At 44.9% G+C, this 17,009-nt stretch overlaps 1 protein-coding gene across 4 annotated transcripts in view; it reads left to right on the plus strand.

The window, feature by feature from the left end:
* TBC1D1 (TBC1 domain family member 1) overlaps nt 1-17,009 on the plus strand; it is a 217,306-nt gene that overhangs the window by 61,299 nt on the left and 138,998 nt on the right. The window contains exon 1 of one of the 4 annotated variants that reach the window (XM_068975383.1): nt 3,905-4,004. The exons of the other annotated variants lie outside the window; for them this stretch is intronic. Coding sequence (XP_068831484.1) covers nt 3,975-4,004 — 30 coding nt within the window. The 5' untranslated portion in view covers nt 3,905-3,974. Of the gene's footprint in view, nt 1-3,904; nt 4,005-17,009 lie in introns of those variants that run through there. 4 annotated transcript variants of the gene reach the window in all.

Genomic DNA, 17,009 nt, shown 5'->3' on the forward strand with positions numbered 1-17,009 from the left:
ACTTCCAGATTATAACAGAGTTTCTGTTGGCAAAGTACATGTTGGCAGGGAATTAAGAATTTAGCTGCTAAAGAACTCGCCTGTCAGTGCAGGAGATGCAAGAAATATGGGTTTGATCCCTGGGTTGGGAAGATCCTCTGGAGAAAGAAATGGCAACTCAGTCCAGTATTCTTGCCAGGGAAGTTCCACGGACAGAGGAGGCTGGTGGGCTACAGTCCATGGGGTCACAGTTGGGCACAACTGAGTGTGCATACACACATGTAATATTTAGCCTTACAGCCCCCACGTGTTACTATCAAATCATCAGAAAGGTTCTTAGATTCCTCTGAAATGAGTGATTCTGCCCAGTCCTGGATCAAGCAGGACACCTGGAGCAGATGGAGACCTCTCTTGAGTCTAAAATCATATAAGGTTTCAGTTCAGTTCAGTTCATTCGCTCAGTCGTGTCCGACTCTTTGCGGCCCCATGAATTGCAGCACGCCAGGCCTCCCTGTTCATCACCAACTCCCGTTTACTCAAACCCATGTCCATTGAGTCGGCGACGCCATCCAGCCATCTCATCCTCTGTTGTCCCCTTTTCCTCCTGCCCCCAATCCCTCCCAGCATCCGGGTCTTTTCAGATGAGTCAGCTCTTCACATCAGGTGGCCAATGTAAGGTCTGCTGCTGCTGCTGCTAAGTCGCTTCAGTCGTGTCCGACTCTGTGCGACCCCATAGACGGCAGCCCACCAGGCTCCTCTGTCCCTGGGATTCTCCAGGCAAGAACACTGGAGTGGGTTGCCATTTCCTTCTCCAATGCAAGAGAGTGAAAAGTGAAAGTGAAGTCGCTCAGTCGTGTCTGACTCTTAGCGACCCCATGGACTGCAGCCTACCAGGCTCCTCCGTCCATGGGATTTTCCAGGCAAGAGCACTGGAGTGGGGTGCCATAGTGCAAACCAGGAGCTGCAGGAGACTTCACCCTGGTGTGTGTGTACTTGGATCCAGGTTTAAACAGTGAAGCCTAGGTGTCCCTATTTCACCTGCCCACACTCGTTCCTTTCTATCATATTCAGGATTTAGTCTTTTTTTTTTTTTGGCAAGAATTGCAATTTTCTAAATTTAAGGTAATTTCTCTATTTTTGCCTCCCCGTCTCCTGCTAAAGAAGCAGAAAGTTTATCTCAGTCAGTTGGAGGTAATTCGGGTTTCCGTAGTACATTTCGGGTTCCCCTCTGAGTACACTCAGGGTTCCCCCTGAGTTGCTTCTCAGTCCAATCATTTTCATAGAGCTCAGGCTGGGGATTGGAGTGACGATGTAGGGCGACATTTGTCATCTATCCAGCTTGTCCTGCTGGTCCTCAGCTTTTCATCCACTCCCACCAAAATGATGTTGCTTCCCCTTAGCTCACTAGGTCTCTCTCTGCTGAGCTAGTTCATACCATCATATGGATGAGGGACAGTTTTAGCTGGTCTCTCAACTGTTTGTCAGTTACATTATTTTAAGGCCAGTGTGTCTCATATTCTAGTGCGTTTCAAACTTTATGTGTATCCTAGCCTCTTGGAGTCATGGTAAAATGAAGCTTGTGACTCTGTAGGATGGGATTAGGGCAGGGTCCAAGAATCTGCATTTCTAACAAATTGCCAGGTGATGCTGAGGCAGCTGATCCATGGACCACACTTTGAGTAGCAAGGCTGTAGGGACCATAAAGGCTCTCACTTAAATGGAGCTCTCAGGCTCTATCTCTTCTGCTTGTTTGGGGGAAGTAAAGTGATAACATGGAAAGATTTAGTTAGATGGTTGCAAATGCACTGCCCCTTTCCACCTCTAGGGAACATTACTGCTGAAATGAATGAAAGAATAGCACTTCCGTAACTCACCCACTCGATGAACATGAGTTTGAGTAAACTCCGGGAGTTGGTGATGGACAGGGAGGCCTGGCATGCTGCGATTCATGGGGTCGCAAAGAGTTGGACACGACTGAGCAACTAGGCTGAACTAAAGATGTTCCAACAGTGAAGGCAATGGCAACTCACTCCAGTACTCTTGCCTGGAAAATCCCATGGACAGAGGAGCCTGGTGGGCTACAGTACATGGGGTCGCAAAAGAGTCATACACGACTTAGCGACTAAGCAACAAAGATACTCTGAAGGCTCTTTTCAAGTACTCAGGTAGGCTTTGTTAGAATGATGTCACTCTTGACATTCCCCATGACTTTATCATTTATCTTGTTCCCATGCACCCCACCTGGGAGAAGAAAAAAAAGACACTCTTTCCTCTCGTGTGGTCTTCTTGGTATTTATGCCCTCATACCCTTGCCTTGAGTGTAGATTAGACTGCTGCAGAAGTTTTGGGATGTCACTTCTGTGGTTTACAAAACTACTGACTTCCTTCTTGGACACCTGCTCTTTCTTGGATCCTGCGGGGCACAAGCTGTCATTCTGTGAGCAGTTTTATGGGGAGAACCACATGCTGCAGCAAGAAACTGAGACCCTGAGCCCAAGAGCCTGCAACGAACTGAATCTTGGGAACAACTGTGTGTGAGCTTGTAAGTGGATGCTTCAGTTCCAGCTCAGTCTTGAGATGCCTGCAGACCCAGCTACAGACCTGGAGCCAGAGATGCCCAGCTGAGATGCTGCTGGACTTTTGACCCACAGAAACTGCTGTTCTCAGTTTCTAAGTTTTGGGGTAATTTGTCATGTAGCGATAGATAATGAATATAAGCCATCTAACTCAAGATGACAGGCATTTGGGAAACGCCATAAAAATGTCCCGTGAAGATTGTTGTTTAGTCTCTACTTATATTCAACTCTTTTGCCACCCCAGGGCCTGTAGCCCGCCAGGCTCCTCTGTCCACAGGATTTCCCAGGCAAGAATACTGGAGTGGGTTGCCATTCTTTCTCCATCTTCCTGACCTGGGGAATGAACCCCAGTCTCCTGCATTGGCAGGCAGATTCTTTACAACTGAGCAACTGGGGGAAGCCCCCCATGAAGACAGGGCACAATTAATATAAGAAAAGGAAAGAATCAGAATTCTGGTTCTAGGGTGGCTACTTGGTCTGAGGCATTCAGTGAGTAGCTCCATATGACACATATATTGATATTTACACGTTGACTATTCATGTGACCTTTAGCCTTTTTTCTTTTTTTGTTAACGTGCAACTCTTGGGTGTCTGAGTTTGAAACTCAGCTTAACCTTTGTAGCAATAAAGTGACTACACGGCTTATCATCTTGCCGTGGAGAGAAGAAAACTGGTGAAACCAACAATTCTCACGTTGCTGAAATCTCCAGGCTGGCAGGAACTGAAGGTTCTTTCTCCACCGCCCCTTCTCTAGTCTCAACAGCTGAGTTTTCTGACTACAAGAAAACCACCTTTGATTATATAAAGGTATTAGGAGTTAGGGAAACACTAGGCCTTTTGTTACCAGCAATCTGGAGCGTTTAGGAAGCAAAGCCATGGGGGTGGGGGTAACCCCTGGAAAGTTGGGCGGGTTTTGTGTCGGCTCCGGCTCTGGGGCTTTCATCAAACCTCTGGGAGAGGAATTCCTAGTTTTTTCGAAGTTGGGCCAAACGGACCCCGAAGGCCTAGAAAGCCGCGTCCCTAAGCCCTCAGGGTTTACGACTCGTCCCCGGATACCCGCGCAGCCGGGGGCGTCCCGGAGGAGGGCGACCCCCGCGGGTCCCAACTTCCCGCCGCGAGGCGAGCGTGGGGGTGGGCGGGGTGGGGGCGGGGTCGGCCGCGCTCCCTCCCTCCGCTCCCCTCCCCCGCTCTCCCCACCCACTTCCCTTTCCTCGGCCGGGCAGCCCCGCGGGCGCGACCTCTCCGGGCAGTGACGAGCGGGGAGGAGTCCGCCGCCGCCGCCACCGCCGCCGCCGCCGCGGGGGGAGCCATGCCCCGGCCCCGCCGCGCCCCGAGCCCGCTCCTGGCTGCCCGCCGCCGCTCGGGCCGGCGGAGGGAGTGAGCGGGAGCTGCGGGCGACGAGCCGCCGCCCGGCCCGCGATGTCACCATTGTTCAGCTGGGTGGCCAAGGTAGGCGGCGTCGGGCCGGCGCCCGTTACGGTAGCGGACCGCCCGGGAGCTGGCGTCCCGGCGGGCGTGGCTCGGGGAACCTTGGTAACCGTCGGGCTGCTGGGCGTCCGGGCCGCTGGGGATCTGCGGCGTGGTGGGGGTGGGATCGGACCGCGGCGAGGGGCGCCCCTTGCACAGGGACCGCGTCCGGAGAGCGGCCAGCGCGGTCCGGGTCGCTCACCGGGTGGTTCTCATTCATTAGACTTTCTTCCCTGTGGGGAGGAAGAGCCAGGGGCCTTACGCCCATTTCACAGGTGGGGAGAGTGAGGCTCAATACCGGGCGGGTGGGCTTCTGCGGCCCCCAGCACGCCCCGGATTCCCCGCGAGGCGTGTCCAGGCGGCGGGACCTCGCGTGTCAGCCTCCCCGATACAGACAGGTTTGTGCTCGGTTGTCGGGACCGTGCACGGAGGATGCCCGGAGGCTGAATTCGGTGCTCTTAGAGGATGTCTGTCTTTTGTTTTTAACTCCCTGTTTTCAAAGGCGGGTTTGCGAGGGGGCGGTGTGTGTGTCTGGATTTTAAACCTAAGTTCTTTTAATTTTTTTGAAGTTTTATTTTCAGAACATTGGCGCCTTCAGAATCACTAAGCGTTACAAGTCCAGGCCAATTCCGGTATTGCAAAAACGAAGGGATTGGAGTGGATTTCTAGAGTTCCCACCAGTTTGAGAAGGCAGTGATAGGATAATATCCTCCCGGAGTACCAGGTGTTTTGTGTTTTGAACGATGCAACTCTTGAAGCCTCTACAGGCCGGCGGGCTAATGGGGCACCTTTCTCGAGTCCAGCGGGCTCCTCTCTCTGCCAGTCCCTTCGCAGGGCTAGCTCTTGGTGTATGGCAGGTTAGTTGAGCAATTACATTAAACTCACTGAGAGAACCCGTTAGCCGTTCTGTGACCCTTTACAAATAATAGGTGGTGGTACGTCTAGTTATGATGCAGTGCTTTTAGAGTGTTAAAGTACATTTTTACAAATACCTTTATATGAGGCTGATAGGCTTTGCCTGTCATTTAAGTGATAATAAAATAGAGATGCAGAAACCAGGTAACATTAGTTATTAGGCATTATATCCTACTGTCTCCTCTTGCCCACCAGAATCTTCAGTTGCTGAAACACAGCTAGTAGTAAAAGTGAAGTGACTTTCAAACGTGTTTTGAGTCGTTGTGAAGTAGTTTTGTACTGAAGACAAATTAATAATGCCCAGATTTCCTGGCTTGAAGAGATAGCTTGTTGGCTTTTCCAAATAATGCTGAAGTTTAAAAATGTCATATGATTTAAAAAATAATTCAGGGTGTGTTGCCTGAGTATTCTGTTACTCATTCTAGATTGAGGATTTGAATCTGCTTCTATATTGGGTTGGGCAAAGAGTTCGTTTTTTGGTGACATCGCATGGAAAAACCCGAACAAACTTTTTGGCCCACCCAATATTACTGTACTGTTACACGGTAAGGCCAAAAGGAGTAAGAAAAGAAAAAAAAAAAAAAAAGACTTGTTTTATTCCAAAATCAAGAGGTAAATCTACAAAAAACCTTACTGCTAATACTGTTTTATAGTTTTATGTACTTTCCTAAAACATACAATATAAGATGCTTTACACTATAGGAATGTAGTGAACTTTGGTTTATATTGGCCTACAGAGGTGATGATGAAAACAGCAAACCAAAGCCTTATTAAAAAAAAAAAAAATCAAGGATTTTATAAGGATTGTCAGCTTCCCACAACTGGCAGTACTTTTGAAAAGTTCATGTAAAAGATGAACAGCATGTGACCAACTTGATCTAAGTTCTGAATCATGTTATTCCAAAATTGTTTAAACTACAGAAACAATAGCAAACAACTATGAAATGTTTTTGGAGCAAAGTTACCTATCAGTTGTCAGCATAATTTTAAGAAATGTTATTCTTTTGTATTTCATTTTTTCTAGGTCTTGTGCTATTGTAAATTGCATCCTATAACTTAATTTTGTAGACTATGTTAGTCTATGAGCCCTTTTAGAATATGAAGTTACTGTTTGAAAGTTCACTTCTTGGGGTTATAAGAATGGCTCTCTATGGAACCTGTTTGGTGTTCAGTTAAGAGACAGGTCATTAACACACTTTGCATTATATACTAGGAAATGTTTTAAAAGTAGAAACGAGGCACAGATACAGTGCAGAATGTGCACACTCCCAAAGTGCATTTATATTAGATTTTAGAATGACACTTCACGGACACACAAATGGACACGAGCACACACCTCACACAAATGCTTGCATATCTATTAAAAATTCCTAATTTGACCTTTGTAATTTGCATCCCAACATCTGTTAGCAAAGAAGAAGGGGAATAGATGTCTGTTACTTGATGCAGGTGGTGACCTGAACTTGAATTTGGTTTTCTTTGGTGATGCATTAATAGCGTGTGAATACTGAACATGTAGAGTGAGTCATTTTATCATGTAAGAATAAAGCCAAAATAGGGAAGAATTTTATTTCAAAGAGATTATCTGTTAAAAGAAAAATTAACATACCTTTTTAATATTAGACATGTCCTGGAGCATTAAGGCAGGTCTGCATTATATTGAAAATGGAGCCAGGTTTATGGAGGTGTGATTTCTTTATTTTTTTGAGGTATGATTTCTTGATTAGTCTTTCATCAGGGATACTGGAGTTTCTATGTAGATTACACTGTTAATGTGATTTTTATATTAAATCCACAGACATCCCTGGCGGTTCTGAGTAATCTATTAAGTATTTCTATATGTCCACTTCCCTGTTGGTGAAGACTAACAGCAACAGACCTGCCAGATAATTTTCTGAACTTCCTTGGATCTCTACTGCCTATAAAGACGATGGCCAAGATTACTGCTAGTATCTCAAATTAGTGGATTTAAAATGTACAAGTCAATTTGTCAGATAAAATAGAAAATGGGAGCTAAATATAGCCAAATTTGCTGTGTTTTCAAATCCAAGTCGAGTTTCATGTAGCTCATGCCTTCTTCCCTGCTAGCCCCTCTTCCTGGAACTTCTTTAGGGACCTATTACCACTCAGGTGAAACGCCACCTCAGCCCCAGGCACTCCCCACCAAACCACCTTGTTAACTCTCCTTCCTAACACTCACCACCAGCTGCAATTATTACAGTTATTTATTTGCTTCCTTCACTGCTGTCTCTCCTGTCTAGAATTTGAGTCTTGAAAACAGGGGCCTGGTGTGCCTGTTCACTGCTCAATCTCAGGTCCTCAATCAACACCTGGCACACAGTAGGTGCTTAATAACTAGATCCATGTTGAATACATTTGTTAACTTGTTGAATGAATAATGGCTATAAACTCAGGTTCTAAGCAAAGTCAAAATATGAAAAACCTGGTTTTACATAAAATATATATTAGTGATTGAGTATGAATTTACAAAAAGACTCCTTTCCTAATATATTTTTAAATATTACAAAGCGTCAATGTGTACACTTTTTAAAAGATAAACTTTTAGTGCAAAATGAGCGAACTCCTCCAGGGCATGAATAGTGAGTGCCTGGTACACAGATGGCACCCACTAAGTATCTGCTGAATATATACAGAAGCATTGGAGAATAGCTGGTAGAGCAGCAGGAGGAAGGCAGGTGATGCATAAGAGAGCTGGGTCCTGAGTCAGAAAGGGCTGATGTGGGCCAGGCTGTAGAAGGTTCCAGGGTGCTGTGCAGGGTTTGCTTCTAAGTGCTGTGGGTGTGAAAGCTAGGAGTGATGTCTGCTTTGGGAAGCCAAGAGGACCACCTAGGAGGCTGGTGTGGTTCAGGAGGTGGTAGTGATGCCTTGGATATGTAATTATTCTCTATCTTCTGGAATGACTGTGAGCCAGTGTCTGAGATTGGTGCAAATGACTGAGTAGCAAATTGCTTCTTCTGTATTGAATACAAGCACAATTTGTTCTTTGCACAGCTGCTGCTAACCACAGCTTGGAGGCACAGTTGGGTCCTGGCATTGGGCTTATTTACTTACCTTTGAGGTTTCCTGCAGACTGGATCAGCCCACCTTGGGTGCCTCTGACCAGTTGGACTTGCTCTTCTGCTAACTGGCACACAGCGGCCTTCCTGTAAGGTGTGACTCTGACTATAGCTAGTATATAGGTGGCAGTGTTGCTGTCTTGCTTAAAGTCAGCCTGATGTTGGTTTGTTGCTGAGATTGTGTCCTAGGTTGAGATGAAAAATTTTAAAATATGTATTACCATATTTTTTTGTCTGTAGATTTAAATTACTTTTAATTAGTGCATGTTTGAGTTTAATGAAGAGGGAAGAACTTGTCATAGCCAAACCACTCCTTGAATTTGAAAAATTTGCTGCCTCTGCTAAGCAGAACTGGTGTAGCCCCCACCAAGCTCTTGTGGGGGTGTTTGAGCAGTAGTGGCTGCAGCCTCTCTCTGTGCTTGGGAAGCTCTGGTTACTGAGAATGACAATAATTTGGGCACAGGTTGATTTTACAAAGAGAGAAGGGAGAAAAGCAGGGATAGAAACCCCATCTAATCCACAACGAAACACTGCCTGGAGCAGATCTCATAATGAGAAAGAAAGTAAATTATAGTTTGTTCTCCTAGATAGACTGCCTAATCCAGTCTTAGCCTTAGATGTGCCTCTGCTCTGATCTTCCATTTCTGACCATCTGAGTCCTGCTCATGGTCACGCCTTCCCTGTAGCATCTCTGATTACTCATTCATTCATTCATTGGATGAGTGTGCTGAACTGGGTCGAAAATAACTACAGGAGCTCCTCTGGCAGGGGAGGGTAGACATCAGCCAGCTGGGCTATGCCATGGGAGAGCAGGGAGAGGCTCCTGCCCCCTCCCAAAGGTGGCCAAGGGGGAGGTAGCCAGGAAGCTCAGGGGTGCAAAGTGGTTGGGGTAGCATGTTCAGAGGCCTGCAGGCACGTTGGAGGAGCCTCAGTGACAGGCTGTTGGTCAGGCTGGCAAGAAATCTGCTATAGGGAGTAGCGGAGAGTGAGCTGAACAGATGTGCAGGGCCCAGGATGTGCGTGGCATACAGACCCCTGCAGAGGAGTAGGCATTTTACCTGCGATAGTGGGAACCATTGGAGACCAAAACTGATCTGTCCCTAGGCTCCTGTAGCTGTGTAGTCTAGTCTCTATATCTTGCATTGCAGTTATTTACTCTTCTTAGCCTGTACACTCTGTGAAAACAGAGGTGGTATTGTCATGTATACCAGCGTGTACAAATCAGTTGGGCATCTTGTTGAAATGTATTAAATAGTTCTGCTTTAGCAGGTCTGGGATGGAACTCAAGATTCTGTATTTCCAACAAGCTTCTCACAGGTGATGATGCTGATACTGCCCATCTGGGGACCACATTTTGAGTAGCAAGGTTCTCAATTTAAATATTTCCTTTTATACCTACTATTAGACATAGGAGTTGCTCGTATTTTTTGAAACAAATGCTGTGACTTCAGAATAGTCACTTGTATATGGGAGGACAATAGTGGAATAGTGTCCTATGAAATAAGACCTAAAAAAACTCAGCACCTTTGAAATTGGGTGTCTGGAGAACAAGAGTGGAAGGAAAAATTTGCATTGCATACTCTTGCACCTTTTAAAAATTTTGAACCTTTTACATAGGAACTCTTCAGTTTATTAACTTTTTTCATTTTTGGCCGCACCCCACAGCTTGTGGAATCTTAGCTTCCTGACCAGGCATTAAACCCACGCTGTCATCAGTGAGAGTGTGGCATCCTAACCTTTGGACCTCTGGGGAAATCCCTGTTCAGTTTATTAAATTAAAAAAATACTTTGATGACCTTTCCTCTTTTTCAGTATATTTAACTTCGCCCCAAATACCATTAGGATAATATAATAAACTAGGCATCAAATTGTTATTGAAAAGTAGATTCAAATCTCCTGCTTTGTGTTTTGGATAGATTTATTTTTTGAGCAATTTTAAGTTCATGGCAATATTGAGCAGAAGATACAGTTCCCACACATGCAGCATCCTCCCCTGTTATCAGTATCCCTAATCAGTGTGGTACATTTGTCACAGTTGATGAACTTGCATTGATATATCATTATCACCCAAAGTCCATAGTTTACACTGTGGTTCATTATTAGGGTTGTACATTCCATGCGTTTGGGTAAGTGTGTAATTGCATGTATCTGTAATATCACAATGAATAGTTTCACTGCCCTAAAAATTCTCTGTGCAATGCTTTTCATCCCTTCCTCCTTCCAGCCCCTGGCAACTGCCGGTCTTTATGGTTTTGCCTTTTCCAAAAGGTTGTATAATTGGAACCATAAAAGTACGCATTCTTTCCAGATTGGCTCCCTCACTTAGTAATGTACCTGTACGTTTCCTCCGCATCTTTCATGGCTTGGTCATTCATTTCTGAGTACTGAGTTAGATCTCATTGTTTGGCTGTACCAGTTTATTCGTCTACAGAAGGACCTCTCGGTTGCTTCCAAGTTTTGGCAGTTATGAATAAGCTGCTATAAACATCTTTATGTCAGTTTTTGTATGGACATACGCTTTCAGCTTTTTTTGGGTAAACATCAGGGAGAAGGAGTGTGGGATCATATGGTGAGAGTAAGTTTAGTTTCCTAAGAAGCTGCCAAACTGTTTTCCAGAGTGGCCATACCATTTTGCATTCCCGCCAGCAGTGAGTGAGAGTTCCTTTTACTCCACATCCTTGTCAATATTTGGTATTGCCAGTGTTCCAGATTGTGGCCATTTGAATAGATGTGTAATAGTATCTCTTTGTTGCTTTAATTTGCTTTTCCCTATTGATACATGATATGGAACCCTTCCTTTCTTTTAATAACTTTTAAGGAGTAGAAATAATAGTCTTTTTGAATTTTATTTCATAATATACATTGCTATTCAGGAACATTTATAAAAGTTATAGAAAAGCAAAAAAATTTATTCGGTTCTATTTGTGTCTCTAGACTTAAGTACCTTTCTGTTATTATTTCTGTTACCTCTGTATTTGCTTTTGAAAGATTGATGAACTAGCAGGTTACACTGCTTTGTTAGATTTATAAGAAAAATATGATGAAAAAAATTTCCTTCATTATCGTGCACTTTGGTACTTCTGCAGAGTATTTTTTGTCTGTTACATGTTGTGATGGAATTAGACTCACAGGCCTTGTTTATTTTGAGCTGGGCCGAGCCTTTTTCATCTGTAAAATTAATAATGTGTTTTGTATTTATCTGTATTTATCTCTTTTTTATAGGTCCTATTTTAAAATGGAATGTCAAATTTTGCATAAGAAATTATGAAGACTGTCTGCAAATGTAAACTATTTAAAATGTGGTTGAGTTTGTAGTTTAAGTTCATGGTTTTTGTGAATGTGTGGTGGTAGGTGCTGTGGATCCAGAGGAGGGTAGGACACAGGCTTAGCCTTTGAGCAGCTTGCAGTTTAGCAGGGAGAGGACGCCTGTGAAGATAGTTGAATTTAGTGTGATAATACAGGTACGCACAGGGACTCAGGTAGACTTTAGAGGAGAGGATATCTGAACTAAGTCTTTAAAGAAACATGATTGAGTTGTAGGTCATTGATGTAATGGATTATGAAAAAAGTTAGGATATACTCTTGGTAGTTTCCCAGCATATTTTAGCGTATTTCAGGGCTGCTCTCTAACTCTGCTTTGCTTTTGAGACCAGTGATTTTTTTTAACCTTAAGGAAGACAGGTCCCATTAAGTAAATTACCCAGATACCAGGAGATTCAGAATTGAGAGTGACTCTCTTCTTTCATCCCAGCACACCCTAGCGCATGGACACACCTATTGATAATTGTGGTATGGTGGTCATTCTGGTTATACTGGAATGGAGTTCCATTTTCTCTTTTCTACATGAGGAAACTGAGACCCAGGGCTTCATTTGAACAAGGTGACTTTCTTTGAACAAGATCACATATCTTGTTATGGTAGGACTTAAACTCAAGGTCCCGGATCCCTGGGTTTTTTCACACTTTGTTAATGTCCTGCTGATTTGTTTGTACTTTCTCTCTAAATTATTTTACTAAAATCAAAAGTATCCATGTCTATCAGTAGATTGTCATTGAGAATATTTTAGTTAGCTACCTGAGTGTACGCATGTGCATTTCAGAGTAGATCAAGGGGCCTGCAAGGAAATAGGCAAAGAAAAGAGGCGTAAATTGAGTAGTCTGTTGAGGTGGATGGAGATTCTCTAACATATGAAAGAGTGTCATTGTCGTAGATGTTCAAGAGCCTGGGAGGCTTGACCAGTTGTGTGAACTTTGTACCGGAAGAAACCAGGTTCTGATTATTTGAAGAGAGTGGAAGGTGTCAAAGTCCAGTGAGGTGACGTATCTCCCAGTCCTGGGCTCCCATTACCAAGAGGGCGTCCTGGGGTAGACAAGGCAGGTGCGATGCTATAGCTCTTCTCCTCCAGTAAGAGAGAGGGAGTTTTCTTAGAGAAGCATCACTTACAGAGTAGATTTATAACATTAATGCAGCCATAGGAAGGAAGAGATGATTACATTTCTGAGCAGTTAATATGTGCTAGCTATTGTGTTGGGAGTAGTCAGCTTCCAGGGAATCCTGGAAGTAGTGATATTATTCCTTCCTCCCTCCTTGTTGGGAAAAGTGTATGAAGAAACTGAATCCAGAGAAGTTAGGCAGCTTGTCATAGCTGTTGAGATAACTGGAAAGTGCTCTTTATGTTAAGAATTATTCCAGCGCTTCCTGCCATAGTGGCATCTCCTCCAGCCAGCGACAGGACACCAGACAGGGAGCTGAAGGTGTGGCTTGGAGGCCCAGGTTTGCTGGTGTTGCTATTTAGCCTTGGCTCAATGCCATGGGAATGGTAACCTCTGCTCTGCTGCCAGCCGTGCAGTTCTGCTTGGGTGTCACATGAGATGAGGTGAGTGAATATAAACTGTTGAGCACTCTTTGGAGTGGGCTTGTCCAGGCAGTGGGGTGGATGGAGTCATATGTTTCCACTGAATTTGACTCATACATCCAAGTTGTACTTCCCTGGGCCTTGACCTTTGGTCTCATAGGACGTGGTGTTGAACGACCTCGATGATTGTTCTCAGTTTGAAATATCTCTTGCAACTGCAAGTCAGGGCGGTCATCTTAGACTGTCTACCTCTGATAAGGAAGAGAGGGCCTCTGGACCCACTGGCCTGGATGGATCTCCTCTCCATCTCTTCCCAGTGGAGGTGCCACCTTGGACACATCAGTTCTCTTAAAGCACGAATGTGTTCATCTTCAAAATGGGGCTAAGAGCCATCTTCCAGGCTGTTGAGGATTTACCCACATAAGAAACCTATAACAATGTCTGAATCAGATCAAGCACTTAATGAGTGTGAGCCATCACCATCATCTTCTTCATCGCATTTAGAGATGGAGATGACCTTCACAGTTGCGTATTAGTTCATTCCCTTTTCTGAAAGATGAAAACATTGGGTCCTCCAGAGATGAGGTGGTTTCCCTGAAGTGACAGCTGAGATTAAAGCAAGGTGTCCTGACTCAGACCAGAGCTCTTTGCATCACTGGGTACTCACCTTGGTATCAAGGGTTTTTTTTTTTTCTTCTGTTGTTTTATCACATTCTGCATGAATTAAACATAAGTCCTGATTCACTTGTGCAGAACAAGATCATAATGCTTTTTAGGTCACAAGTCATTTAGCTCCAGTAAGGGAATAACAGGGCAGAGAAAATTAGACTGGCCTCTGCCACCAGCCACCTCTGTGACCTGACCCAGGGGGAAAATTGTGCCTTGACTTCCCCTTCCCTAAAATAGAGGTAGGGAGCAGCTGTGCCACCCTTTCTGAAGTCCTTTTCTTGTCTCAAAATACTGTGAAGAATTCCTTCACTGCCAGTGCTGTTTCAAGTTCAGAAAATAGTGTGCCCCTCAAAGATGTCGATTCTCCAGTTTTGGAAAAACTTTAAAAATGGGAAGGAAGTTTATTTGTTTAGCAGAGTTCATAATTGTAGGCAGATAAGAATCAGGCAAATGGTATTTTGCGGAAGTTCTTTTCACAGGGTGGACCCAGAGGAAATCAGTCATTAGGTGAAAATAAATCCTAAGATCTTTGAGACAATATTTGCTTAGAGACATTTTACACAGGTCTATTATGATGGTCTCTATTGTGTCAGGTTTTTTGCTTTCTTACACATGTAAGTTTCCAGATTTGAAATATTAGAGCTTTGATTGTATAATGTGACTTCAGAAGCACAAACCAAAAACCTTCTTATGAGTAATGAGTTCGTGACTCTTTGTGTTTTGATTATTACTAAATGAATCGTGTAATGAGCATGAAGTTTGCTAGTGCTTTTGGTATGGTCAGAACTCTCTTAATAGTTCTAAAAATAGCCATAGTACTGTTCCTGCATTTGAAAAGGAATGAAGGGAGTACATGAGAATGTCAAGTACACTGGAGTCTCAGTGACGGCGTATCACCCAGTTTTAGTGTAACTGAAAGGGCATTGTTCCAGGGTGTGAGTTTACCAATTCTATAGTGCTTAGACTACTTGAGATGTAATCTCTGGATTTTTCCCCCAGAGCAAGAGGTCACTGTGCTAGACCACCAAAGCATATGATCCTGTATTAATTATTTTGCAATTACCACACTATTCGGGGAGTCCTGTGGTATTTCCAGATATTCTTGGCCAAGGAATCCAGCTTCTTTTTCAAGTTCAGTGTCAGTTAGCACACACTGATGGTGTGTCTTCTCTGAACCTGGCAATTGGGACACAGATGCCAGGATGAGAAAGATGGAATTCCTGGCTTTCAGAGGGGAGAGTGGGTGGGTGTGTGCAGTGGTCTGTGCACAGAAGTCTCACAGTCAAGTGGGCTGGGGGTGGGGCTCTCAACACATGAGTAGCCTTCTGGTCCACGGAGATCATAATTTTCAAAGTGCAGTAAATCCTACTTGACAATCTCACTGTTGACTTTAATCAGCAGGCATAGTCAGAACCGGTTGTATACATCTTAAATATTGTCCCTCTCAAAAGGAGCCAGAGATGTGGTTTGGATGTAGGTGTTATGAAGCCTGCAGTGTCTTGGAGCACCTCTCTCAGCAGGTTTTCAGGGCTCTGTAGATCTAACAGTTTTTTTGGCTTTAACCCTGATTGAATAAACAGAGGCTGTAGAGTATAACTGGCTCCTCTCTGTAGGAGCAAGGTGAGTCTGGGCAGACCCCAGGCTGGGCGCCAGAGCCTTCACATCCACATAGTCTTAGTGGTTAAATTGGAAAGTGCAGCCAGCGGGGCTTGTGAGTCTTTTAAGGGAAATCCCAAGTTACTGGAAATGTGGGCATTGTTCTTTTTTTTTTTTTTTTTCCCCTAATTTGATGGGCTTAGAAGTTTAGTCTAATGAAGACATTTCAAGCTGAGGTATTTATTTCGTCTTTTTTTAAAAAGCAAATCATGGGGACCTGGTGTGGTCTAGGGAAAAAGCCCTGAAGGGAGAGGTCAGCTCTGTCTAGCCCAGCCTGTGACCAGATGCCTGTCATTCCAGGCCCCTGGGGCTTGTTTCCTGAGAAAATGAACAGATTGAAATGAGTGGTCTGAGAGTCCCATCCAGGGGTGAGCGGGAGTGCTTGGATGGAAGAAGCAGCTCGAGCGAGCAAAGGCATGGAAGCGGACTTGCGAATGAGCAGAGGCCAGGGACGTGTGTGAGTGGAGCTCTGACCCTCCCTGCCCACCGAGCTTGGTCTGTTAGGGCGTTCATGCCCTGGTGTGGAGGCTCTGTGGGTCAGGCTGGGGAGTCAGTGTTATGGTAGACGCTGGAGAGAAGCCCTGGACAGTTGGTTGAGTAAAAGAGGAGGCTGCCCGTGGAGAGTGTGGGAGCGGAGTACTGCTAGAAGCCAGAGGCGGGGCTGGGGGAAGGATGAGGGTCTTGCTGTGGTCTGAGTTAAGTATAGGCCTAGACCAGTGCTTGAGGTTTTTTTAAGCCAAAACTAGGTTTTGGCTCCTAGTGAGAGAGACTGTATCCTGTTGGCTTACTGTAAAATGGAGGAGAGAGAAGAGTAGAGGGCACTTTCCAGGTTTTCAAACCAGTTGCCTGGAAAGCAGTTGGGAAACAAGGAAATGAGAGAGACCTGTTTTAGGGCAAAGAGAATGAGCTTGATTTGGATGTTTTAAGGTCAGTGTGCCCAAAGTCTGGGCGATTCTCAGAGAGGTGATTAGAAATTTGAGTCAAACTTGTTTCACCAAAAAAAAAAAAAAGTTGAGTCACGTTTAGGAAAGAGTTCAGGGTTAAGATGTATGCTAAATTATCTTTGTTCACCTTTGGGGAGTGGGTGAGGTTCCTGGAGAGAGAGCAGAGAGAAAAGCAGAACATAATAGTTTTCTCTGAGATGCCTGAAATGGAGGTGTCTTTTACTGTTCTAGTCTCTAGACTGTACTAGTCTAAAGAAGGGGATTACGTCAACAAAATTTCTTCACCTTTTCCCTCCCCGTGGGGCTTGTTTTTCTCCTCTTTGTAAACCAAGATGAAGCCCCACATTTGAAAATGTCTTTTGGATTCAGAGACTGTAGTTCCTGCCTGGTAGGTGGAATGATTGTTCCTTTATCATGGAATCAATCCAGGGTAGGTCAGGCTGGGAAGCTTCTCAGCACGTATTAGCTGTCACCTTGGCACGAGAGAAACAACAAAGCCTTGAACACATTCCCAGCAGCAGCTCTTGGCTGGCACATCTGCTTCTTTATCTCTTGTCAGCCTTGGTTTCAGTGCTGGTTCTCTAGGAATGTTCCTGATTGTAAAATATCTGGGCTTGTGAAGCTGCAGTCAGTAGAGGAGCCTGGTGGGGTGCGGGTGGGGAGGAGGAACTACTCTGTCCAGTTCTAGCCGGGGGAAGTGCTGCTTTGGGGGCGCCTGGAGTACGTGGTCCTGGTGCCTGTCTGTAAGGGGGCCCTAGGCTCTGAACCCTGAAGCCGTGCTCCCATCCCTTCCAGGAGGCTCAGCATCCCAAGATGCCCCTGCCCTTCTACACTTGAGCAGAACTCTCTCTCACTGTGTCTCACCTGGAAG

The sequence above is a fragment of the Capricornis sumatraensis genome, chromosome 7 (assembly GCF_032405125.1).
Source record: "Capricornis sumatraensis isolate serow.1 chromosome 7, serow.2, whole genome shotgun sequence".
Classification (NCBI taxonomy): domain Eukaryota; kingdom Metazoa; phylum Chordata; class Mammalia; order Artiodactyla; family Bovidae; genus Capricornis; species Capricornis sumatraensis.